Source organism: Podarcis melisellensis (assembly GCF_964234715.1).
Source record: "Podarcis melisellensis genome assembly, chromosome: 11".
NCBI lineage: Eukaryota > Metazoa > Chordata > Lepidosauria > Squamata > Lacertidae > Podarcis > Podarcis melisellensis.
In genome coordinates, this window is record NC_138543.1 from 26,658,252 (window position 1) to 26,684,563 (window position 26,312).

Here is a 26,312-nt window from a genome sequence, read left to right on the forward strand (position 1 = left end):
CTCCTTTATCCTTCTGGCCCACCAGGCAGTCCAGTTTGACCCACAAGGTCATTTCCCCCAACCACACTCACCTGCCCACTCGTAACATCAGCAGATGGGCAGAAGGAAGGGTTAAATCCTGCAATGGCTGTGTGCATTCGTTCCCAGCAAGAACCAGGCACATGCAGCCAAGACAGGAGGATTTAAAACCTGCATCGCCTACTAAAATGAAGACAAAAACCCTCCCTTTTAGCAGGGTTTTCCATGAAAACCCAGTTACTGGATCAGAAGGGGTTTGCATGGAATTGTGCTGAAACCAAAAGCTCTGAAGTAGCCCACCACTGCACTCCAACAACCTGGACATCCAGGTGACTGACAGATGAGCAGCCTTGCCTACCAGCAGTGGGGAGAAAAAGATATGTCCCGTGGGCCAGAAAAGCTTCCCCGCCCCTTTCCTAGAAGGTTTGTTCTTAAGACTCCAGATTTGAAGATGGATATATCACAGACAGATATATCACAGTTCGAGGGACGCGGGCGGTGCTGTGGGTTAAACCACAGAGCCTAGGGCTTCCTGATCAGAAGGTTGGCGGTTCGAATCCCCGTGATGGGGTGAGCTCCCGTTGCTCGATCCAGCTCCTGCCAACCTAGCAGTTCAAAAGCACGTCAAAGTGCGAGTAGATAAATAGGTACTGCTCCGGAGGGAAGGTAAACGGCGTTTCCATGCACTGCTCTGGTTCACCAGAAGCGGCTTAGTCATACTGGCCACATGACCCGGAAGCTGTACACCGGCTCCCTCAGCCAATAAAGCGAGATGAACACCGCAACCCCGGAGTCGGCCACGACTGGACCTAATGGTCAGGGGTCCCTTTACCCTTTATATCATAGTTCAATGTAATAACTTTAAAGAATTACCCTGCCAGATTAAAAATGTTGTGGATCAAATTGGCTCTGTCTCTGGAACTCAGAGCAGTGGGCTCCGTCTTCAGCAGGTCAATTAGAGCAGTCCAGTCCTTTTCCGCATACTGTACAATATAGTAACCATTTGAGTCTACATTGAACTTCACCCACTGCGTATCACCTGGAAGTTCAATGGCATCTAGGAAAGGGGGAAAAGGAGGAGAGTAAGAAAGCACTGAACTGATACAGTCTTCAGATCACTTGCAAATTTCTAGGAGTATATCAGGGCACTAACACTTCACTGGCATCATTTAAGCTCTCTGCCTTCCTAAATTTTACTGGGAGCAGTAGGAGCCAGCCAATGATTACAGCTGCAGAGCACCTCTTATCTACAACTGACTTGCAGCCAATACTATCAGCAATCAATCTGAGACAATGACAGTGTGCACGGCAAGCCTTCATTGGACAAATCTGCCTTTACTGCATGCCACTACACACGGCAACATAGCAAAATACCTATGCAAACTGCCCTGCTACCTGCAATTGTCCCAGCAACCGTGTAAAAGGGAAGAGAGGAAATAACTAAAGCTCAAGGCGTACTGTGAAATGTGATGCATCACAAGATCTGATGCACATAACCTATTCCCAAAGTTAATACTGTGTTGATAGGCTATTAACAGTAATGCTGGCAGAGACCTCCCATGGGATCACTCCCTCTCAACCTACAGAGGTGACAGGAAGTACTCAGTTTTATTTATCTGCTGAATGGCCACATGGGCCAGAAAAAAAAAACCAACTGCAGAGAACTTAGCACATTTGATAGGCGTATTAATGTGTTGAATCCAGTCTTGCATTTCACCTCACACTATATAAAAAAACGGGGAGGAATCCCATCCTTGTATAAAGCTTTCTAAAGTTAATCCCGGTACAAAGATATATTTTGTAAGTCAACTTACCTACCGACAGTACAATTTTGCATTCTTTTTCCAGAAAATGTTGTGGATGGCATTGGTTTAAACCCTTTCTCCTTAAAATAGGTTTACTGCTTTTCATTAGCATATTTAACTTCTCAACTATGCAGCAGCCTGGATTTTGGCAGTGGGATATGTATATATTTTTAACACACGCTGCTTTCATCTTCTCTGGAAACCAGTTTTCAATTATAGAAATGTATCTGTCCAGAAGTGAATTACTTGAGTCTCTGTGGTTGGCACCATTGCCCCATCCTTTTATTTTTTAGAGGAGCCAGGTTACAGAAAGCTATCCATTACAAACTTAATTCCAATTTCTACCATGAAGCAGGTCTGCTATATCCAAGAATGTACCTCCAGGCAAACAGAAGGTAGGTTTAGGCTACACATCAAAGAACTGTTCGTCTCAAGGGAGGCACACAAGGAGAACAGCTCACTAATTAGCTGAGAGTCACATAAGTCCTTTTCGGGCTTAACAGCATTTATTCATTTAGATCAAGGTTTCCCAAACTTGGGTCTCCAGCTGTTTTTGGACTACAACTCCCATCATCCCTAGCTAGCAGGACCAGTGGTCAGGGATGATGGGAACTGCAGTCCAAAAGCAGCTGGAAGACCCCAATTTAGATGAACTAGTTTTGCTTTTCCACATCCTAACCTGGTTAAAAAACACAACTACTCGTGATGGACCATTGAGTTCATTTTATGCTCAGACCCATTCTGGACTCTAGGTTTGACTAGGCTCCTAATGTCACCGGGAATGCAAAACTTCCTCTCTAACCCATCCTGAGCTGCCTCATCCACCGAGAAAATAAAGCAGACCTAGAGGCCTTCCCAACCCAAACTCTTCTTGACCGCCCCCTCCAAAACAACAAAAACATAAAAGCCTTGCCTGGCAGCAGTACAGAAAGACTTCAGTCTTCATTTTCCCCTAGATGCTACAGGAACACAATCCCAGACAATTTGCTTCTAGGGTATCGTAGATTTCCAAGGTTTCCAAAGCCTTGTCAAGAAATATAAGCCTTGAGAAATTACTTTCCATAAATCCTGGTGCTGGGATGCTGCTGAGAATATGCTTTGGTGGCAGGATTTTTGGAAAGTACAATTTTACTAAGGACCTAAAAGAAGCTGCAATTTCCAGGCATCCTGGCACCTAACAAATGAAGGCCATTTCAGCTACTCCTCACTGCTGCTACCACGTTAATGTCTGAGGGAAAGAAGGTCGTACTATTGTTAAGCTGTGTTTGACCTTTGAAGTGATTTGGGATTGGCTCATAATTAATCCAAACTGGGAAAATGTATATTTTCAAGTCTCATGTTCTAAACTTTGGCTGCAATCTTGGTTAAAAAATTATATTCTATAGACACCAGAAGCTAATGCAATTTAAACTATTTGTTTCTTGCAATTATTTATATTCCATTTGTCAGGGAACAAATCCTACCAATGCTTTACTATTAAAAAGTATTTTTATTGTGTTATGCTTCAAGTTTCTTAAGTTCCCAAAGTCATATACAAGTACCGCCAGTAAAATAATAAAAATAAATAAATAAATAAATAAATAAATAAATAAATAATCTGAAACATTTCCCTGGTCTAACGTATGCCAACTCATGAAGAGCCAAATCAGAAGTGAGCACTAGTAAAGTCAGGGAGGGAACACTATTCAAATAAAATGCACCTGAAATTTAGATGATATTTTTTGGGGGGACAAAATGTATCCAAATGTAAAAAGATTACTACCGCTAAAAATCTAGGACAAATTTCTATTGGCCACAATTATTCTGTGAGGGACAAAATACACACAGGGCCCGCTATCAGAAAACTCATCCAAAATCTCCATTATCCAAACACAAGGAATTATACCTAAACCTCACTATACATACTGCTGATTCAGATATCCAAAAAGATAGAGTTTGCCCACTTCCTTAATTGTTTGTGTTTTGCTGGTGGCCAGGAGTCATTTTGGGCAGAAACTATGGAGGGAGGGAGAAAGACTGGACAAATCTTTATCTGCCTTCTGCTGACTGGCTGCAGCAGTTTCAGGCAGAAAGCATGGAAGTAGAAAGCATGGGTTTAAAATGTTCTCTTGAAAAATAATGGAAATGATTTCAGCCCATTGTGCAAATGCTTGCCTAACAATTCTCTGGGGAGCATATGGTGTTCGGAAAGCAGGACTTGCATGCACTCTTGGTTAACAAGGTGTAACCAGTCAGAAGCTACAGAATTTAGTTGCTACAGAAATTGTACTAGTTCAGAGGTTTAAAATCCTAAAATGCTTAGCATGTTACAACTAAGAAAATAATCATTTTGGTATGCCCCCCTTTCCTAACCATGCCCCCCCCAAAAAAGAAGTGTTTCGACTGTAAACACATTATGTAAATGAAGTAAATGAACTGTATTGCAAACCCAAAATAATGAGGGCATATGCACTTTTCTTCTTTCTTAACTATAAGCTCTGAACATTGATCATTTATTTTACAGAAATTAAACCCTAAAGAGTCCCCTGTCCTTGTTCCAACACTAGCCATCAAAGATCAACGATGATGCTTCTGAAAGATGCTCATAATTTGGCTCTGGAGACTCTCCAGGGGAAAACTATTCCACATCAAGAACGTGTTTGTGCATTGGTTGACTTTACCATCTGGGAGGACAAAAGCCTTCAAAAACATACATACCTGACTTTTGCTGCAGTAAATAATTGTAAGAACTGTAGGGTAAGCTGTCATTGCTGGTGGTATAAGAAAGAGGAATGCTCCACAAATAACTGGAAGAGGAGAAAGTGTTTACACAGTGTTAAAGATTGCTTATCCCAAGCATAGGCAAACTCGGGCCCTCCAGATGTTTTGGTACTACAACTCCCATGATCCCTAGCTAACAGGACCAGTGGTCAGGGATGATGGGAACTGTAGTTCCAAAACATCTGGAGGGCCAAGTTTGCTTATGCACTGTAGCTTAAAAGAAAAAACAGATATTGATATCTTCCTATGTTTGTGTGCAGAAGCATTGTTTATTAAACTTAACAGAATTAGTTGAGGGTACAGTTATAAAGATCGAGACCAAACCTGTGCCTACAAATCTTGTGCTTTACAGGTTCACTACGCAATTTGCTTTTGTAGAAGCAAACCAGTTTTGTACAAATGCACACACAAAACCATGGATCTACAAGGAGCTCTTATGTTCATGGTATGTAATACACTTAAAATCAATCAATCTTCTCCTCCCATTCTGCTTTTCTGCATATATTTGTAAGTAGCAATTGGCCTTAAGTGTTATTCAAATAACACAAGGTGCTTTTTTTTAACGAAGACATTCAATTGCCACAATCAGCAGTGACGTGTTAAGAAATTTTCCAGCTATGCAATATTTGGGCCATTCTGCGTTTCAGGCAAAGAAACATGTGAAAAATCACAGTAGTCACCTCCCCTCTTTTTACCTAATAGCTGGGTTTTTGACTTTTTAAAACGACTCTGCATGTGCAACCTCAGCTGCCCTTCATGGGATTGGGGCCATCATTCTAAATGCAAGACATTTCCCAGCATAACAAAGGGGGTGGAATTCATGGATTTCTCTGCGGAGAAGTTCAGCAAGTCCAACATTCCATTTTACACCAGAAAAAGTATGCAGGGAGGGTGGATACAAGTCATTTGCACTTTTGTGCAACTTGGAATGTACAAAACGCCTCCAGTTTAATACTCCACCTTTATTTTATGGCACAAACTTTTATGTCCCGCATCCCGCCCCCATTTAATCTCCTTGCCTTTCCCGGCAATGCCAACAACCTTGGCTAGTCAAAAAATATACTTCCTTGAACTAGGTTTCTGCCACAAAATGTTTATATAATCCATGTGTAAAAAAAACAGCAAAGAGTGGAGCTCATGTCCAATAGATTCATCAGCAACCAAGACACTCCTATGTGGACGGTATAAACCCACCTTCATGTCCAAAAGTGTCTTCTTCCTTATCAATTTATAGGCCCACCTTCCATCTTTATCTTGTCGCTGCCCCTCTAATCCATGTTTCAAAACAGATTTGAGGTGTACTAGAAGGTGAGTGAGCTACTATTCTCCAACCCACCCCTCCAAGAAGTTCCCAGCATTTTCAACTGTTCTCTCCCAACCTGGGCAGATGTGCTGGACCGTGTACCGCTCAACTTAATATTTACAGCACACCTCAGTGGATTTATTTGCCATCAGCAGTAAACATTCGGCAATCTCACTCCGTAAGCTAAAACATTGTCTGCAGAGTTAAATCACCCGAATTTATATATAAGAAAAAAAGAAATAAACCTGGCAGGTACGGTCTGGTTTTCTGATTCCACATTGTGCACAAATGGCTCCTGCTGCAGATGGATCAGTTTGCCTTCTCTTTTGACAGTCACCAAAGGAAATCCTTTCTGGAGAGTCCAGGTCTTCATGATTTTTTTGATATCGACACGGGTGTCATTTATCACCTAGGAAAGCACAGGAAAAATCAACTTTTGAGGAAGAATATATTATGGGATACCTTCAACAGCTGCCTAATCAATTCAGTCCAGGAACTGAACTCTACCTTCCTATTTCCACACTGCTTCAGCTATGCAGTGGAAGCATTTGAGAAAAGCAAGAAACTGAGAAAAAGTCAAAGCACTAAACTGCAGGTCATCTTTAGGTCTCTTTGCCCTTCTGAGAGACAACAGAAAAGGACCATGGATCTTGGGTCACAACACAGTAAACTTCCCATTTAAGAGTTGAAATTTTAATTTCAGAAAATTATATTTGGGATATGGCTCAGTTTTCTAGAGAGAGGCCTGTCGTAGGAAGGCCTAAGCTACCTCTTCATGGGGAAAACAAGCAGGACTAAAGGGGGAAGTTGTTTGAAGGCCACAAGCTGCTTCTTGGTTGTTGGCCGAAAGCAGAGCATTACTAATCACTTCTTCTAATCTACTGTCTTTAGGGGGAAACTAAAGCAAAATGGCAATCGTTTTCGCAAGAGAGAGGGAGCAAGAAGCTGGGCAGGCTACCTATAGACTTGTGGAAGCCAACAAGAGAGCAAGCAAACATCAACTTTGAAGCCGTTTTAATGCTCTATTTACACCTCTGCTTTCAACTGTGCTCATTCCTGAATGGCTGAACATCCACAGAGCATTTATTATTTATTTATTAAATTTTCATATGCTGCCCTTTATTAAGTTTTCATACCGCCCTTTATCCAAAGACCACAACATAAAAATACAAACACATAATAAGCCCCCTCCCACAGACACATTTTAAATGCCACAGAATGTTTATTGTTATTATTTACTGATTTTTGGAGCGGGGGCTGGCAGGGAATGGGGCAAGTCAGGAAAAGAAAATCCTGCCAAGCCACATTAAGAGATTGGCTTAGACCCAGAGTTCTGAGAGCAAATTCCACCCACAGATTGGGTCCCTTTTTTCTCCCCCTTGCAAGTTAATCAGGGGAACAGTGACCTATATCTAGTAAGAATGGTCTGCCAGACTTATACGGAGCCTCTGGGCTCAGTAACTTGCTCAGCTTCCTATCTGCAAAATGGGAATAATACGTGATCGCGTTATGTACATGTACACATTTTATTTAAATAAATTTAAACAACACTCTTCAACAATAAACAAGGGTTTTCAGAGAGGCTAACAATTACAATCGAATTAAAAACAATTCATGTATGCAGGCAAAGAAATATTTTTTCTACTGTTGTGTTCACATTCTTGCCTTTTGGCACGTTAAGGTACAAGAGAACCCATGTTTAGAAAAGGTTGACTCTGAAATTGCAGGGTTACTAAAGCATATATATTAATAAACATGCTATTTGCCATTCTACTATGGTTTCATGTTTATTACTGTGGCACTGATAGGGACAGGGCTTGCCCTATGCATAAAAAGCAGAGGCCTGAGAAGTTTCCCAAGTGACCTAAGCTTCCTAAGCATAGATCAGAGCAGTTTTTTCCCCCATTTGTCCCATCACTTTTCCGGGCAAAACCCACTGTTTACCGCTGAATCAGAATGTCAATTCACAGAAAAAACCAATGGACGCCTGTTCCGATTCAGCGGGTTTTCCCAGGGGGAAGAGCCAGGACAAGCAGACATGTGGATGAGCTCCCAGCAAAATCCATCATAGCACACTTTGCAGTACAATTCAGTGGTGGCCAACCTAAGTAACATCAACAAACCTTTGTTCACTTCCCCTCCCCTAGTCCAAGATTTTTACCTGATTCATGCTATCCCACAAGTCATCACTTTGGGTGGACCCATAGCTGTGGTCATGCAGATATAACTGAATACTAGCTTGGAAGATATCACTGTGGAGATAGTTTTTCAACATTGACAAGAGAGAAGCTCCCTGTAAAGAGAAAAATAGATCACATACCTATTTGAAATGCAGTGGCCATGTTTTCAGTTTCTGTTTACAACAGAGCATAAAGGTAAAGGTACCCCTGCCTGTACGGGCCAGGCGTGTCCGACTCTGGGGTTGTGCGCCCATCTCACTTAAGAGGCCAGGGGCCAGCGCTGTCCTGAGACACTTCCGGGTCACGTGGCCAGCGTGACAAAGCTGCATCTGGCGAGCCAGCACCAGCGCAGCACACGGAAACGCCGTTTACCTTCCCGCCAGTAAGCGGTCCCTATTTATCTACTTGCACCCGGGGGTGCTTTCGAACTGCTTGGTTGGCAGGCGCTGGGACCCAGCAACGGGAGCGCACCCCGCCGCGGGATTCGAACCGCTGACCTTTCGATCGGCAAGTCCTAGGCACTGAGGCTTTTACCTACAGCGCCACCCGCATCCCGGTACAACAGAGCATACCAACTGGCTTTTGCTTTTTCCTTGCTGAGGAAAAGGTACTTGGGCCACTATATAGATGGCTTTAAAAGAAAATTAGAACGAATTCATGGAGAAAACATCAGTAGCTACCAGCCATGATGGCTATGCACTGCCTTCACAGTTGGAGAAAGTGTCCTTCTGAATATTAGTTTGTGGAAACTGTAGGAAGGGAGAGCTAAGTAATTGACCATCAGGAGTTGCAGTGGTATTAAGAAACCCCATGTGGTTAAAGCCAGGAATACAGAAATGGCTACAGAAGTGGCTGCCACAGGGAGTTATATAATTAGTTTCCACCATGCTTTTGTATGTGTTCCTCCTCTCCCTCTTCCAGATGTCTGCAGGGCCTCAAGATCACAAGCAGCTGGAGATGGCTGAATATAAAGATAAAGGCTCAAAAAGGATAACGTGCCCCCAATATTATAATTCCCCTCCCTTCCATATCAACAGCTCGAGATGTGAACGAAACTTCACCTCTGGCCATGCTTACAGATGGGAGGGTAAAAGCCGGTCTCAGCTATTCCTCAAATCTGAACAAGATGTGATCTGGCCACAAATGACTAGGACGGATTGGAAATAGCAGATGAAAAAGTATCAGTTCACATACATCTGCTTTCTACACATTTATTATGTGAATTTAAACCATTATGTATACCTAGCGAAGTCATCATCTATACAGATACCAGTTCCCTTTTATACATTTACAAATATTCAAGGGGGTGTACGAATAGCCTTTTATTTGCAAAAGCCCACCTTGTGAAAAGAAACAGTGTTGCATCTAGTCTTGAAAGAACAGACACCTGATTTTATCAAAACAGCATTAAAGCTAAGCAAAGAGCTCCTTCTTTGAATCAAAACAGTGTTTATAAAAAGGGAAAACAGAAGTTTAGAAACGAAGAGTTTTATGGTGGATAATTATGAGAATTAACTGAAAACAGGAACTAGCAAAATTCAATCTAAATATTTATAAATGATGGCTTAGTGTAGATGTCATCCTTTTAACCACAAGAATTGGGGGGGGCGCACAGAGATTTGTGGCCTCCCTCCCTCTCTTCTTTCTTTTTGGCTTTTAAAATATTTTTTATTAAAGATTTTCATGAACTACAAAAAGAGCATGCAATGTCTCTCCTATTCATTCAGATTATAAAGTCTTTTGGTTACATTCAAAGTAAGACAATATGGTTAAGACACCCTGGTTAACAAAGAGTAACCATGGATAGCTCAAATGTTGTTTTCGAACTACCTGGTTAGTTCTGAACTCTGATGAAGGCTGAGAACTATCCCAGGGATGGGTAGCTTCCGGCCCTCCAGATATATTGGAGCACAACTCTCATTATCCCAACCATTGCCCATGCTGCCTGGGGCTTATGGGAGTTGGAATTCAAAGGCTACCTCTGCATCACATTCTGAAAATTGATACAGAATGTAAGGACAGCAAGTCTATGAAGTGCATCTGATCTTCTAGTCGTGTCTCAAAATGTTCAGAAACAATGGATTGATATTTCAGTGCAAAAGCATGTGAGAAACAACATTCCGTTTCCCCCCCACCACTGAGAAAAGGGAACGTTTCTAACCAATTCTTGTTGGGCTAAAATTTCTGATTAAAAATTGCTCATGTTAGTGTGAAAGGTTTCCATTATATGGTCCTCTCGCCCTGCAAACCCTTCCCCCCACCTTTCAGGGCCTGACCTGCTGCTGCCCACGTCAGGAATGTGATTTGAAACATATTTGTGCGAACTTTTCAAGCGCATTTAATTTTATTAGAAGCACATTTGCCAGTACTTTTGAAGTTACCTTGATATAGGAGACGGCATCAAACATTTGTTCGATCTCCTCTGATGACTGGACGGCAAGGGAGATGGGATGAGATGAATTCATGGAATCTTTCTCCATGGTCTTGAATTGCAGATTTGGAAAAGAGTAATCCTGAAGAACAGGAAAAAGTTTAAGTGAACTCAAGTAGATGCTAACATGAGGAATTTGACCAGTCTGTAAGTACTGTTATCAGAATTGGAGATCTGGAGAAATAGTTATCTTGTACACAATCCCTTCTAGATACTGGTGTGCCTTTGAAGATTTACAACTGGCCCTGTCCAACAGTCCATCTAGTTCAGCAGTCTGTGCTCACAGTGGACAACCTGATAGCCGTGGAAAACTGCAAGCAGTACCTGAATGCAACAGCACCCGCCCCCAAGTCACACCAACAATGCAGTTCTGAATGTAATAACCAGGAAGCAAGCTCCCCGGAACACAGTGGGATTTATTTCCAAGTGTGATGAAACTTGCTTTCCAGCATATGATGCATAAGATTGAAATACTGAGCCAGAACAATATTGAACAAGGTGCTAGCAATAAAGAGCTAGATTAGCCGTATGAGGACTATAGCCGATTTGGATTTTAGATTGTGTACTTCAGCTATAAGATATGGACTATATTTTAGGTTTCCACTTTACTGAATGAAACAGTAAGCTATTAAATGCCATAGGGCTGTCTATTATAATTCATTCTACACTCAGATTTCTACATAAACCGTTAGGGTCTGTTCCTCAATGCACCGTCCATTGGCAAACACTTCAGATGCAGAGGCCTGGACACAATGTGCAGGTTCAACCCCAGGTGACCATTCGTTTCAAAAGATTAGGAGAGCAGAAAAGGTCAAGGAGAAGATAGTCAATAGTACAAATCAAGTTGGTAAGTTTTCTGTCGCCCACAAAGAAAATGTGCATTCTTTAAAGCAATCTGGCACCACCGAGTGGTGAAGTTTTATTTCTTCAGGGCACCAATGTGTGCAGTTTTCTCCAAGCGATTCTTGACTTGTTTATAAGCCTGCAAAAACTATTTTACCCCAAGGCCCGGATTCAAACTTAACCCACACTTCAGGGGTAGGCAAGCAAAAATGAGCTGGGGAAAACAAAAATGCATGTGCCCCTATTCCTCTCTCTTATTGTTACCACCATACAAGCACCAGATGCAGACATACAACACTCTCTTCTCAATCAGTCACACACTTGTGCTCACACAAGGTGTGTATTATGGAAGTTGTCTTCAATGGGTTAGGCCCTGAAAAGGAGCCTAAATACGCTTTAAAAATATCCTAGAGTTGCAAGGGACCACGAGGGTAATCTATTCCAACCCGCTGTAATGCAGGAATCCATTGCCCAATGTGGGTCTCAAACCTCAACCCTGAGATTAAGAGTCTCATGCTGTACCAACTGAGCTATCTAATAAACACTCTCTCTCTCTCTCTCTCTCTCTCTCTCTCTCTCTGTGTGTGTGTGTGTGTGTGTGTTGAATTCCATATATATGTTAAACTCCACCATGGCTAGAATTTTACTACAAGTGCTTCAAAAGCAAGGATTTTTCTTTTCTTCGAACAATAGAACTCCTAAAAACAAAGTATAACTACGAAGTCTGAGACCAAAGCGGATTATGCCAAATTAAAAAAAATTTTGTACAGACCTCTTCACTGCACTTACAGTATATAATTCTGGGAAGACTTTCTTCAAAGCAAAATTTTCCATAAAAGTGGCAAATCCTTCATTCAGCCACAGGTCGTTCCACCATTCCATAGTTACCAGATTGCCAAACCACTAAGAATGCAAAGGAAATACATATTCCCATTATTAGATAAAATGCCCAAAGATAAATCCATGGATTATGTATATAAGAATAAAGATTTTAAAGAGTGTTCAAGGAGCTATGCAAGATAGATAGGAAGGTTTCATACTGGGAAACAAACCGTCTTCATCAATCATCTTCATCAACAGGAAGCAGTAAAACAGCCCATACTGCCTTGACATGTGGGGCTACATGCATTTTCTCAACTCAGGAAAACCACATTACAGCTGCATAGATGTTTATACTGGCAGCTTATCGTGCATGAATGTGAAACAAACATTTCAGAAGCATTCAGTGGGGCATGCTGCTGCAAATTGGCCTAACCACCCAGTTAACCCAAAACACAAATCTGAATGTAAATAAATATTGTATATACATATTTTTAAAATTGCTCATTTAATTGTTTTAATTTAAACTGCAAGAGTGCTTGTGAACAGAAATTTTACATCCCGCTCCCCCAGGGTGGATTTGGTTTAAATCAAATTGATTTAAATCACTAGTCAGTAAGACTTGATTTAAATCAATTTTTTTTACAGAAAGACTCATTCTTGCTGGTGTAATCTTAATATTTACAACCAGATGAAGGTTTCATTTTTGGAATAATAAATTTTCAGAGTAGTTTTTACAGTTATATCCAAAATTGCTGATTTGGTTATGCTATTAGAAATACATAGACAGATAATTATGAAATTATTGTGAAGTTTAATAAGTTAACTGTTTATATTTGGACAACTTTTCTGCTGTACTTTATTGGAAGGAGAAAAATAATCATTTCCTTAATAACAATTTAAACAATTTGTTTAACTAAAACAATAATATTATTGCATAAGTATCCATGTTTGTTAACTGATGTGGTTAAAGGATTAAAAAAAAGAAACTTAGACTGAGTTTTAGCACACATGAAAAACTTAAAACAAATCCTTATTTCCTGATGAATAGCCTTTGGACTATAATGTAACTTAAATAGAAATCTATCTTTAGAAAGATTTTTCCTCCAAAAGCATTTTATTTTAAAAATCCGATTTAAATTTTTAAAAAAAAATCCAGTTTCTTAAATAAAATAAAATCATTGATTTTTTTATCCACCCTGCCCCCCGAACCACCACTTGGCAATTGCAGATAATGCACACCAGCAGTTCATATCCCATCATGCTTTTCCATTGCTCCTAGTACAAAGAGTTACAACGTGTAGTCAAATTAGATTTTTTAAAAAAAACCTAGCTTGCAGTTGCTCTGTCTTCCTTATATGCTGTCTGGACAAATTTCCAGCGTGAGAAAATATAATCACTCTAGGGCTGTCTCAAAAGCATTGCTCCATCACGAGTGCACAGTCACAGTAATTTTCATTTGAGGCAGGGGGAGGGGAGAGAGAAACTACTTCCTATTAGTGGTGCAAAAGATGCAGCCTAATTATCTCAGCAGAAAATGAGAAAAGGCAAGCTTTCTTGTAAGCAGCATGAATCAGAACTGCAATGATTTTTTTTTTTAAAAAAAGAGAAAATCCTGCAGTACAAGAAGAAATTGGGAGATCCTTCATACCTGGTGTGCTAGCTCATGAGCAATCACTCTTGTTACTCTCTTTTTATCCATGGCTGAAGACGTCGTGTCCTCGTGAAGGAGTGTTGTCTCTCGAAAAGTGATCAAACCCCAGTTTTCCATTGCTCCAGCCTCAAAGTCAGGAAGAGCTACCAAGTCTAGATGAAGAACAAGGCACCAGTTTGTAAATAAACCAGTACTAAAATGGAAGGGGAAAAAAAACCTTACCAAGTTTAATTTAAAAAAAACCTAGTCAAACAGACTAAACTTTAAGCTCATAGAACATGTCCATGTTCCATGCTCAACATCATGGCACCTCTTGCAAACCTATGTCCATTTTGTTTATACTTTTAATGAGTCCCACAAATCTCAATGAACACAGGAAACATGCACTTTCTCAAACAATGTAACAAGGACGTAACAAGGACGTAACAAGGACTCCACTTAATTTTAGTTATGTAATTAATTATTTCCCCATGTTACAGTGATTAATTCTCCTCTACCTTTATACTATTAAAAAGCAGGTTAAAAACAAACTCATAAGAATATATGAACAACAGATGCAAACTCACAAGAATATAAAGCATCTCACCTAATTTTTGAAGCGGGTATGTTATATTAAAATACTTCTGATAAAACTTGAGGAGCTCCACTGCTGTGTCTAAGGCATATTCAGTATGGTTCAACTTCTGTGGCACAGAATAGACAGATACCTATCACAGTGGGGAAAAGGAAAGGGGTGGGGGTGGGGAGAGAGAATATGAAACAGAAAATCCCACAAGATGCATATGCTTCACTGATAGTTTTTAAGTGAGAAAACTGCTCTTATGAACACACTTTTACTAAAACAGTTGGCAGAGGCAGCATTTGCAAGGCAGCTCAAAGAACCGATTTCTGTGTTTTATGGCTGAGAACCATAAACAAGGCAATAAAACGGAATGCAAACAACATCGGGACATTTCCAAAGAGTTCCGCAGTTCTGAACAGCTTCTACTGTGTAAATACAACCTTGTTCATGTTTTAGCTTTATGCTACTTTCTGAGTAACTCCACCAGCAACACTGGTGGCTCATGGTCAGAGGGAGAGAGGGGGGAGGCGGCAGCGGTATCCTCCCAGTGGTTGTACTGGGTTTACTGGGACAGGGATGTGGCTGTGTATCCTTGGGGATTTGGTTGTGGCTGCCCCACAGGTGTGCCCACCCCCTGGATGGAGGCTGTGTATCCTTGGGGAACCTTTGATTTGGTTGTGGCTGCCCCACAGGTGTGCACCCCCTGGATGGAGACTGCCCTCCTAGAGGACCCCTGACCTCATCCCCATTGTCTTCTCAATGAGTCCAGGGGGATGTATGTGCTTCTACCACACACACACCCATGAGCCACCACTAACTACCACCAGAAGTGGTTGTTATTCCAGAGATTAAAAAAAAGAGAATACAGGGGAAATCAAAGGCTGCCTTCACAATTGGCAGCAGCAACCTCTGTGGTAAGGAAGAGCTGCCTTCCTAACACTAGCATCACATTAGCTTACCTGGATAGAGCTGAGGCAAGGCAAAGCAGTAGAGAGGCCTGCACTGCATGCGTGGACTAAGTAGAGACCAGGGTACCTGCGCAGCCCTGACCTTGCTGCCTCCCTGCCTCCCAGATACGCTGCAGTGAAGCAGGTGTCAGGAGTGCAGCTCCACGACTATGTTATACCCCATAGGCTGCTACTACCAACTGAGACTCTACAGAGCTAAATATGAGTTTACGGCTCCGACACACAAAATTTCATATTTGGGTCAGCAGCGGGTTTGTGGCCACACCCAAGAAAAACAACCCAAGGAAGAAGCTACCTTTCCTTCTGCAAGGTTATTTGTAATACCACTGCCCCACCTGCGGCAGTTCACAAATATACACCTATGTAGCTTATTTGGTTTAGCTGAACTTTGAGATTCCTTCATAGTAATTTGAAACAAGCAAGTAGCAGCAGCAGAGCTGGCTGGTTCTGGTGGGTCTAGGCCAGAAAACCACAACCTACTTCAGACAGTGTATGCTGGCACAAGGGAGGGGACACAGCTTTCTTCAATTCACACAAAGGGCACTTCCTGAAAAATTCTGAGAACGAAGAAGCTTACGCTCAAGAGCTAAAGGAACACATACCTGAATCCCGTTTGTTTCCTTAGTGCGATTTGCCAAGTTTCCAACGATGATAGCTACTAGGTAAGTGCTCATTTTCACACTTGGATAGAACTCATCTTGAACCAATCCATCTGCCAGAGATTTGGTTGCTTTCTGGAAACACAAACAAAATGTAAGTGTTTAATAGAAACCTAGAGGCCCTGGGGCAAGAGTAAAGCTCAAAGATGCCTACCCTGTGTTGACACAGTAAAAAAAATAGAGTGATGCAAACTATATACAGGCTAGAACTGGAATTAATATGCAAAGTGTTAAGTGTTGCATATCGTTATTTCCCTAGGCCCGTATTGCCCAATGGTTTGCAATTAGTATTATGATGACTGAAACTAAATAGTGGGCAACATATTTTATGAAAAACTTCACCCCCCAGGTAAGGAACCCTTTTTTCTGTCTGTTCCATGAAAAGTAGTTGAAACAGGGGACAAATGTTCACCCGAAGAGTTAGGACACTCTCTCAGTTTTGGCTCTGTAGTGATGTCACACAATTAATTTAGCTCAGTGATATCACCACAGAGTCAATTCAGACAGAAGGAAATGCTTCCTGAGCTCACTCTGATGTGGTTTCATAATATCCTTTAGTCAAACCTGAACGGCTTCATGGCTACATGACATTACACTCCTTGTATGACCTCTGTTGCCTCAGCAAGCTGCTCTTATTTTTTAAGAAAAACTGTGCTGAAGCTGCAGAATGGACAAAGAAGCAGTGGCAAACAGGCCGCGAATAGCTTGCAAAAGAGATAAAAAGATAAGCAAAGCATTAGGAAAAACTCATACGCGCTCAACTCCCACTTTCGCCCCTACAATTTTGATGCGGCAGTCCTATCACCACACATACATAGAATGAGGCTAACTTATTGATACACACAGACATTATATCTAACAGACTAAAACAAATATGATGAATCCCGGATACATATCTCATCAGTTGGGCCTCCCTAGAAGACACACTGCAGAGAGATATCCTATCTGCGGATTGCTTCTCAAACCACATTTTTTAAATGTCTGGCCAGAACCAGAAGACAAAAAAACTTATGTCTTTGGTATAGGGTATATAAAGAACACCAACACCTGTCTGAGATTTAACTGACTTGTTGATTGCTATGGCTGAGTCCTGTTCCCTGTTCCATCAATTTCATAGATGCTTCCTCCCCAACTCCATTTGTCTCAAGCAGGGGTAGAGAACCTGCAGCTCTCCAGATGTTGCTGGACTGGCTGGGGCTGATAGGAATTGGGAGTACAACATCATCTTGCTGCCACAGGTTCTTCACCTTCTGGGTCTCCTGGATCTTAAATTACATGGGCAAAATGGTGCTGCTGTGCTTTCCATTTCACCCCAACCAGCGCCATAAATAGCAACCAAAGAACTATACACAGCTACCATAACAGCACAGAGAACCAAGTACCACATTTCCCAGCTGGAAAATCATAGACCTTACTGCATTTAACCTTCCAATGGAAAGTGCAGAGATTACCAAATGGAACACCAGTTTCTGTGAGCAAGCAGGAGAAGGCTATGGCCTTCATAAACTGCTTGTGGACTTCTCAGAGGCATCCAGCTGGCCTTTGTGGAAAACAGAACTTTTTGTATGGCTCTTTTGTTTTCAAACTCCCTATAGCCACACAATGCCAACATATTCACATTTTTCTGCATCATAAAAGTAAAGGCAAAGCACAGAATGCCATGTCATGTGATGAACTAAACAGCTGTTTTGTGCCAACACTATGAGCACATTATTAAGAATGTAGTCCCATCTAGTCGGGCATTCTGTTCCCATAGTGGGCAATGAGATGCTTATGGGAATACTACACAGAAAACACAAAGGTGTTCTCCAGATTGTGATCGCCAGCCACTAGTGTTCTGAGGCATATATTATATACCAGTGGTTTGATGCTTTTTTCAGCTTGTGAAACAGATCCTCTGATAAAAAGTATTCTGGCGGCTGCAGGCAGGTCAGCCACAGACAAACATGGTTAGGACAGTGGTTCCAACTCTTAACTTTCTACAGTAGGGCTACATTACAACCATGCAAGAGTCAGAGGTTTCTCTCTCTCACGCACACCCCCCCTCCCTCTCCATACAGGTGAGTAAGAGGCATCACCACAGTTCAAGGTCACATTCCAGCCAGGCTTAAAGCACTTAAGGAGCAGAGGCAGTGTAGGGCATGACCTCAGGATAATTCCAAGGGTGGGAAGAGAGGCCAGAGGTGCCCATGCTATATATCCAGTGGAGCATAGCAGCATAGGTACCCATCTCCCACAAACAAAAATATGGGAAGATTTTACCTTTGGCATATTTGACAAAGCAGAATGCTGATTATCTCTCTTGACAGAGACTTGGAAAGTGGCTTTGAATGCTGGTTCATCAAAGCACGGAAAAGCTGACCTTGCTGACAAGGGTTCAAACTGGGTTGCTGCAAGCCACCTGATGAAAATCAAAAGAAAATCCATTTGCTATTATCATTATTAGCCATTAGCTGTTGAGAAAAATATACTTAAAAGGAAAATTATATAGCCCTATGCATTTGTTCAGGAAAGGCAATACTGCTACCCTGTCAAAAATTGTACCAAAAAAATGCCAAATTTATTACTACAACATTAGGATCACATGAATATTTGGCAATGCAGCTCCTGCTTGGAATTTGCATATTTATTATGATGTATATTTATTACTTCAGAATTGTATATGAATCTTAAAAATAGTTTCTCAGGCCACCTGTAAACAAGCTCTAAGGAGTTGTCTACCACTGTGCCTTTTACGTTCCTTATACTAGCCCTAGCTTAATGTACATTGCAAAAGATCTGCTGTATCCTAACGGATTAGGCTACACAAAGATCTGGCTCAAACAAAAATTCTAGATTGAATTCTAGAATTTGGTTTTGATCAAGGCTTGATAACAAAAACCAAACATAGTTTACAGTCTACATATATGCCTGCATTCTGCCTAAAGGAACAAAAACTAGTGGAGAGGATGAACACTTTCCTTTTTACTCCTGAAGAACACTTTAGCAGGTTTAATTCCCAGACCCAAAGGCACAGTCAATAACTGCAACATCAAAAGATTACAAAGGAAGTTTTCCTTGTTCAGAATGCTTGAACTTTTCAATACATACTTAACATTTTATGGAGTGCCTTGAATATTCAAAACACTTTGCATACACTCTCAGTAATTCTTAGAACAATCCAGTTAAGGAAAGCAATGTTATCATCTCCATGTTGCACATGGTTTAAAATTGAACGTAGCTTGCCCAAATCTATCTACTAGGTTTATGGCAACAAAGAGATTTGAACTAGGTTTATAATTTCGTCTTGGGCAGTAGACTTCATGTAGATCACTTGAAAAAATTCAAGGAGGTGGCAGGTTCCTTGAAATATGAGTGAGAATCCTGTGAGCTTCCAGATACTGCTGTACTTCAACTCCCATAATGTATTACAAATGAGGTAGAAATACATCATTTCCCAACTTTACCTTTTTGTTGAATTTCTGTTGTCATTGTTATAAGCGATTCGGTAAAAGCCAGAGTAACTTTCTGATAAATTAGAGGAATACTCCATGTTGATGTTATATTGTTGTCCTACAAGGAGAGCCTCGGGGGCAAAAATTGCAATCTGGTCATTCAGTGGATATTCCCGAAGCTCGGCTTGCTTTGGCTGGCTTGAGCCTGATGAAGAAAGAGTTACCTTGGTAATGTTAAGTTTTGAGCTGTGAAGAATGATATGCCAGGTCACCTGGAGGACTTTCACAGTTATCTGGACTGAACCCCAAAACTTCATAGTGGTTAAGTTTGGCTGCAAGACAATATCATAATGTACTGGCACAACGGCACCTGGTAGCCTGAAATTTGCCCATGGAAAGGGCTTTCCATTTGTTGCCAAAGGATATATATCGTCCATTGTGTGGTTTTGCTTATGACAGCCTTCTTTGGTAAAGGTACATTTGGGAAGAAGGTAGATTGCCATTATTACGGAGACAGCAATCACAAGAACAACAGCACAAATCACTGTGGTCCTTACAGATGGTGCAGAACATGATCCATCTGAACTCTGCCTGTAGCCCACTGTGTTACCGCGCAGGCCTGTGCTTCTATTCATAAAAGACATTCCCAGAAGTTTGGCTGACGATTCATAGTCCTCTTCATCCTCATCCATTTCGTGATCTCCAAGACCACGGACAAGGAGCCGAGAACTCCTTGGCTCATACTCCACTTCGTCAGGCTCCAAGGGATGCAAGCAGGGCTCTTTAGCCAGGTCAACCACATCAGGTTCTTCTTCAAACATGCTGTTTTCAATCATATTCCTAGGTAATGGAATTCGATCTGAAACACAAAAGAAGCATATCAGCTATTTGAATTGTTGGGTGGTTGGGGATTTGGGGCTTTTCAAGCATAGTTTGCATGTATGCAGATGGTTGTGTCTCTCATTATGGTACCCATGAAGGAACACAGTGGACATGTGTTCATGCAGGGACAACTTTATGCAGAAGATTTAATTAGCAAAAGTTGCTTAACAAGTGGATGAGTCCATGTCTATGCTAGCTGTAGCCAACAATGTGCCATGATAGTATGGAAATTGGGGCTATCCACTTGGCAAGGGGCTCTTACACACTTCGGCACCTGAATGAAACTACCAACACCACAAAGTAATACTTCTTACGTGAAACCTGTACTACATATAACAGTTTTATGCTACACTTTCACCACCAAACACTGTGTATTAGAAATGCCTTAATTAAAATGCAATAGATTTAGACTTTTATAAAGAGTATTAATGTAATACTAACTGTTTTAAATCTGGACAAGCAGCAGTTCAGAGAAAGTCATGAAATGGAAATCAAGCAATACAGAATAGCCTGGTCTCTGAGCACCTGTGACAAGATTCCTGCTCAATCTTTTATCGAAAACCTCCAAGAAGGATTGAAGTGCCTCTGTTAGTTCATGCATAAGGATTTTTACCAAGTCAGACCGACAAAGTCAGCATAACACTGGCTTCTATCTGTGACTTTTTCCAGAACAAAACATGCACCACAACTAAATCATTGAGATCATCATCATCATGCATTTGGTTAAAGGCTTTCCCAAACTATGGTTCACATTTGCATTTATTCATCTTTCTTGCCTTTCGATGCTCAAAGGCAATTGAGGCGGCACACAACTTTATAACAACTATGTCATATAAAACCTCACCTGACTTTTTTTTAAAGCAAAGCTTCAATATAGACCATTTGAGTCCAATAATAAAATTCTCCCCCACCCTACCCTTCAAAGCAAGCTCATTAAAAAAGAAAGAAAGCATTAGCAAGCAACATTATGCCAATAACTTGCCAAGTATAACCAGCACTATTTTCATTATTATGCAAATTATTTCGCTGCAGAAAATTGTACTTCCCAAACTAGCTGCCTGAAGCTGATCGGAATTGCTTTATTTATTTAACAAAAATTTATACACCGCCTGATTGTAAAAAAACAAAACAAACCTCAAAGCAATGTACAAATGATAAAACAGTAAAACCAAGAAAAAATATTTAAATTGTAGTCCAAAACATATGGAGGACATCTGAAGGCAGCTCTGTTTAGGGAAGTTTTTTATGTTTAATAGGTTATTGTATTTTAGTGTTTTGTTGGAAGCCGCCCAGAGTGGCTGTGGAAACCCAACCAAATGGGCGGGGTATAAATAATAATAATAATAATATTATTATTATTATTATTATTATTATTATTATTATTATTATTATTATTATTATTATTATAGTTTGGTGAACGCTACCTTAGAGAGCACAGTACAATTGCTGCTATTATGATAGCTGTATCACAGAACTTTTCATAGCACTTCTTTCCCCCAACCCATTGGCAATGACTGGTGGAATATTAAGACCCATTTAAAAGATAGTAGGCATTTAAATCAATATTCAAAGCGGTAGGACACTGAGTAGCAAATGCTCACCATAACTTCTCTCATCTATGTGCATTAGAGGAAGAGAGAAAGGGCTATACATTAATTGGTGTCCAAATTCCTATACTTTAGTTAATATGGACCTGTGTTGCACGCGAACAGGGAATCTGATCAGGTTTTTCTAGATCCTTTGTTGCTACAAGATTCTGTAAATGATAAAAACTGGAGAACTGTGAAATGCCCACATATAACTGCAGTAACAGCAGCTTCTGAAACTTAACATCTGTTTTAAGAGTTTCTCACCTGAGCTTATTTATAAAGATTTGCAAAAAAAAAAAAAAAACCTTCAGGCAACTTTGGTTCAAGTCCTTTGCAGAGAAAGGTATGCTGAACAACTTGTTCTGCTGAAATACCCGGCAGATGGTTACCTTGCACCAGTTTAAGAGAAACTTTTCATATATTAACTTATGAACATGAACTGGGAGGGGGGGATCAATAGAGACTGTCTGCAACATCAAAACTCCAACTCTGATGTGCCAGAAAGTAAGTTACACATGTCATACGTTAATTGAAAAACCACGTCTTTCGTATTTAAAGTTAACAAGTTCACTGCTACTCTGTAAGCTATGTGGTTAAAGCTGTATATTTAATTACATGCAACTGACTCACCCACATTTTCATGGTTCCTGAAAACTGAGAGTAGATGTAAGAAGTTAGTTGCATCCTGTATTGTTGTACCACTTTCGTTTACCTAGAGAACTACCCACAGCTGACATCTGCATAGGCCATGTTTTCCGCATCTTTAGTCTAATGCACTTTAAAAATAGTTTTCAATATTTCAACATTTTAACCAGTGAAAGGAACAAATGAGTACAAATCCTACTCAACTCTTTTCCTCTAAAATGAAAGCATAGCTCTTTCCATCCCTATCAGGGTCACTTAAAATTATTTACATTGCTCATTGCTCTCGCTAGGAAACAACTCCATGAACATATAGTTAATGGTGGAATTGTGAGGTATTGCAGGAATATAGGGAAGACAGGAGAAGCCATATTATTTCAACGAACTTGTTCCTCCTTGGTGAGGGAGGGGAGAAATGGGTTATGAACTCCCAAATATAAGTAGCATGTGAACAGCAAGAATTTCAGAAACACTTGACCAAATGCTAAAGAACAAAATTGCTGAGATACGTTGAGCAACACAATCCTTAGGAATTCAACCTAAAAACATAGCAAGAAGGTAAAGTCAAAAGCCATATCTCATTGAAACAAATGGGACACAGAGGGTACAATCAGAACTTCTTCAAAGGCTGCACTTGTCAAAAATCCTCCCCCTCTCTTTATCTTTCCTCTGCACTCAGGAAATCTTAGAAATCAATTTGGAATCCAGGTCTCTTTATAAACTGGACTTCATAAGACTCCAAAAGGAACTTGCACATTCCAACTTTTCTGCACGCTTGTCAAAAAGGAAACCCAAAACAAAGTTTTTAAGAGGCACACCCACAAAAATGGTGCTGAAGGACAAACTGCTTGTTTTCCACAATATCTTCCATTGGTGGTTCCTTTAAGGATTGCACTAGCAGTCTGGCGGCCATTTTTTAATAACATGATGGGGGCCAATCACATGGGTCTTTCCGAAGAATCAAGACACACATGCAGCAGACTACCACTTCCATGGTTGGGACCTCTCTGATCAACTCCCATCACATAGCTGTGTATTTTCAACATTAAACTTAAATTGGTCTTTCGCCCCCTTGGCAACTTAAATCAATTGTTTAAATTAATTCACCCTGTTATTCATGTGTTTCTATAAAAGGTCCCCTTTGCCCTTGGAGAATTACCTGTTGTTTTCCTGTATGCAATCCATCTCTCTGTCAGTATTTGACTGTATTGTAATAATTGTTTGAATCTGTGGGGGGTATTTTATTCCACCATAAAGTTATCATATGATTATAGCCTCTCTTCAATAGTGTGATGCTAATACTAGTACACATCCGGACGGGTAAGCCAAAACAGAGTAGCATACGAATGTCAGCAGAGCAGATAAGGGTCTTAACAAATGAGATTTGGATTATGGCCTTCTGCATTCTTAACCTGGCTGACCTTAATATTCCATCAGAAAGTGTCAATAGAAATAAAAACTACTAATGTAGTGGGAAATTACCAAAATGCTATGCTCATTCTCATTCAATCCTATACCAATCCTAGTTTATTTCTAATTCTTTCTTCCAAAGCATCTTTAAAAAAATTAGGAATTAAAATTAATTTAGTTGCATGCTCTTATCACATCCTTCCAATATACTCATTAAAGCGTAATCAGCTTGCCTGGAAGGGGGAAAGGCTAGGTATAAACACAGCCCTAAATCTGATACGACAACCACATAACCAGTGTTAGAAACTGAGAAATGAAAGCTAGGAGCTAAATGGCACCTTAAACCTAGGTTATGGGCGCAACAATGGACTGTCTAGGCACACTTTTTTATAACAAGAACACAAAGCTGAAAATTAATGAATTGCAGCTAAAATCTTACATTCATTTTTCACATGGTCTAGTCATCTTAAGACTACAGAGACCCCTAAATATTCTTCTGAGGGTCCCTCCAAACGGTGCCTTTCTGTAAGGCCAGCTGAGAGGCAGAACCTAACAGCTTGCCTGATGCTGTGATTTCTTGGAAGTCGAGCAGGCAGGAATTTCTCCTCCCACACCCTCAGTGTCAGGAGTGGAGATTTTAATCTGAAATCTTAGGCACAGTGCTGAGTCCAGAGCTCAGAAATTGCTCGCTTTTTAGCACCTAGAGCACCTAGAGCAAAATGCGCCTAAAACAATGGGAGTTTTGAACGCTGCACATAATGTTATGTTTTCTGAACATAGGTGGAAGAAGCCTGGAAAAAATTTAAAGGTTATTTACAGAAATACTGTAAAATTAATGAATGTTAGAAAAATGTTGGAATGAAGTTATAAGGCTTTAGCAGAAATGTTATAAGGAATTAAGTACAAATAGATTTTTAATGTATTAAAGGGAAAAATAAGGTTAGAATAAGTTAAGATAAATTACAGGACAGAAAACAGAGGAAGATGGAAAGGAATTGCTGAAACAGTTAATTGAAATGGAATACAAAAAGGGAGGTGTGAGGAGGTCGTGGAAACAAGTGAATGAAAGATAAGATACTGAAATTATTGGATGTGTTTTAAATTGTTTGTGTTTGTTTTGTTTTGTTAATTCAACGTTTTAGTGTTAGTGTTACGTAGTGTTTTTGTTTTTGTGTTGTATTGTTTTGTTGAATTCCTTTTCTTTCTTTTATAGTCTTTAAACTGTTAATAAATATTATTTTTTTAAAAAAATGTTTTCTGAACATAGTGGTATGAGAAAACACCTGTCATTCTGTAAAAAGAATCGAAGTCTCTTCTACAAGAACGCAAGACAACTTTTACTCCAGTACCTCCATTAAAACCTAATGATTCCTTGACCTACCTTTGGCAAATACCTTGTCTTAGAACATTAAACTCTCAATTCCAGAGATGCCAAACCCAAGCAATATATGTTGGAACACCTCAAACTGTTTCTTATGGAAATAGCACACAGTTCAAATAACGGTTAAGGTAAACCAAGAACACAACCACATATGCACATAGACTTAGTCACACTGAAGAAATAAAAGACTTAAATTGAGAACAAAACAAGACTATAGAACACAATACATAACCATTATCTCTCGGATCTTTTGGTTACATTGCAGGTGTAATATACAAAGGATATTGCTTTATGGTTTTAAGCTAAACGACTTTAGCCATTCCATTCTCTCAATTTTATCTCTGGCAAATTCAGTTTCGTATGGTGATACTACTGGTGTCAAGTAATAGCTTACTAACAAATCATTTCATCCATTTCTGTGACTGATTGGGTGCTAGCAAACACAATGCACGTTTACAAAAAAGTTATAAGGAATCATGTATTTAAATGGTTTTATGAGTCAGCCAGAAACTAGAGGTTTCTCCTCAGGCCCCTGAGATTCAGTCAACATAACAAGGCAGTACTGAGAAGAAGATAAATCTTGACTAGAGACCAGAATACATTTGCATTTCACTGATAATGATTTTTCTGTCTATACTGCATTTACACTACTTTGTCTTCCGTCTGTTTCTATGATTCTATAGGCAGGGGAAGGAGGAAGAAACAGGAAGAAAAAGGAGGACTCACATGTCTGTAGTACAGTAAATGACTTGTGGGGGCAGGTTAATGGAAGGCATTGGTGGGGGATAAGAAGGGGGTGGGGGTGTGAAAGAGAGAGAGAGAGCACTTCCCCACTGAGATAGGGAAAGTGGTGGTTTAAAAAAAAGGGGGGGAGAAGTTTGAGTAAAGCAAAGATGAAAAGACACTGAAAAGAACATGGTGGTTTTAAACAATGGAAGAGGTTTGAATAGAGCCCAGATGGATGGGCACTGA

The 26,312-nt window shown here is 40.3% G+C and overlaps 1 protein-coding gene across 2 annotated transcripts in view; it reads right to left on the reverse strand.

Moving 5' to 3' along the window:
- Nucleotides 1-26,312, reverse strand: part of LOC309380493 (leucyl-cystinyl aminopeptidase-like) — a 42,346-nt gene that overhangs the window by 12,079 nt on the left and 3,955 nt on the right. For both annotated transcript variants that reach the window (XM_081930446.1, XM_081930447.1), the window contains exons 2-12: nucleotides 19,449-20,295; nucleotides 18,265-18,403; nucleotides 15,946-16,077; nucleotides 14,400-14,520; nucleotides 13,811-13,965; nucleotides 12,130-12,243; nucleotides 10,448-10,579; nucleotides 8,048-8,179; nucleotides 6,132-6,295; nucleotides 4,521-4,609; nucleotides 892-1,075 (exon numbers count right to left, since the gene is read on the reverse strand). In XM_081930446.1, the coding sequence (XP_081786572.1) occupies nucleotides 892-1,075; nucleotides 4,521-4,609; nucleotides 6,132-6,295; nucleotides 8,048-8,179; nucleotides 10,448-10,579; nucleotides 12,130-12,243; nucleotides 13,811-13,965; nucleotides 14,400-14,520; nucleotides 15,946-16,077; nucleotides 18,265-18,403; nucleotides 19,449-20,295 (2,209 nt within the window). The remainder of the gene's footprint in view (nucleotides 1-891; nucleotides 1,076-4,520; nucleotides 4,610-6,131; nucleotides 6,296-8,047; nucleotides 8,180-10,447; nucleotides 10,580-12,129; nucleotides 12,244-13,810; nucleotides 13,966-14,399; nucleotides 14,521-15,945; nucleotides 16,078-18,264; nucleotides 18,404-19,448; nucleotides 20,296-26,312) is intronic.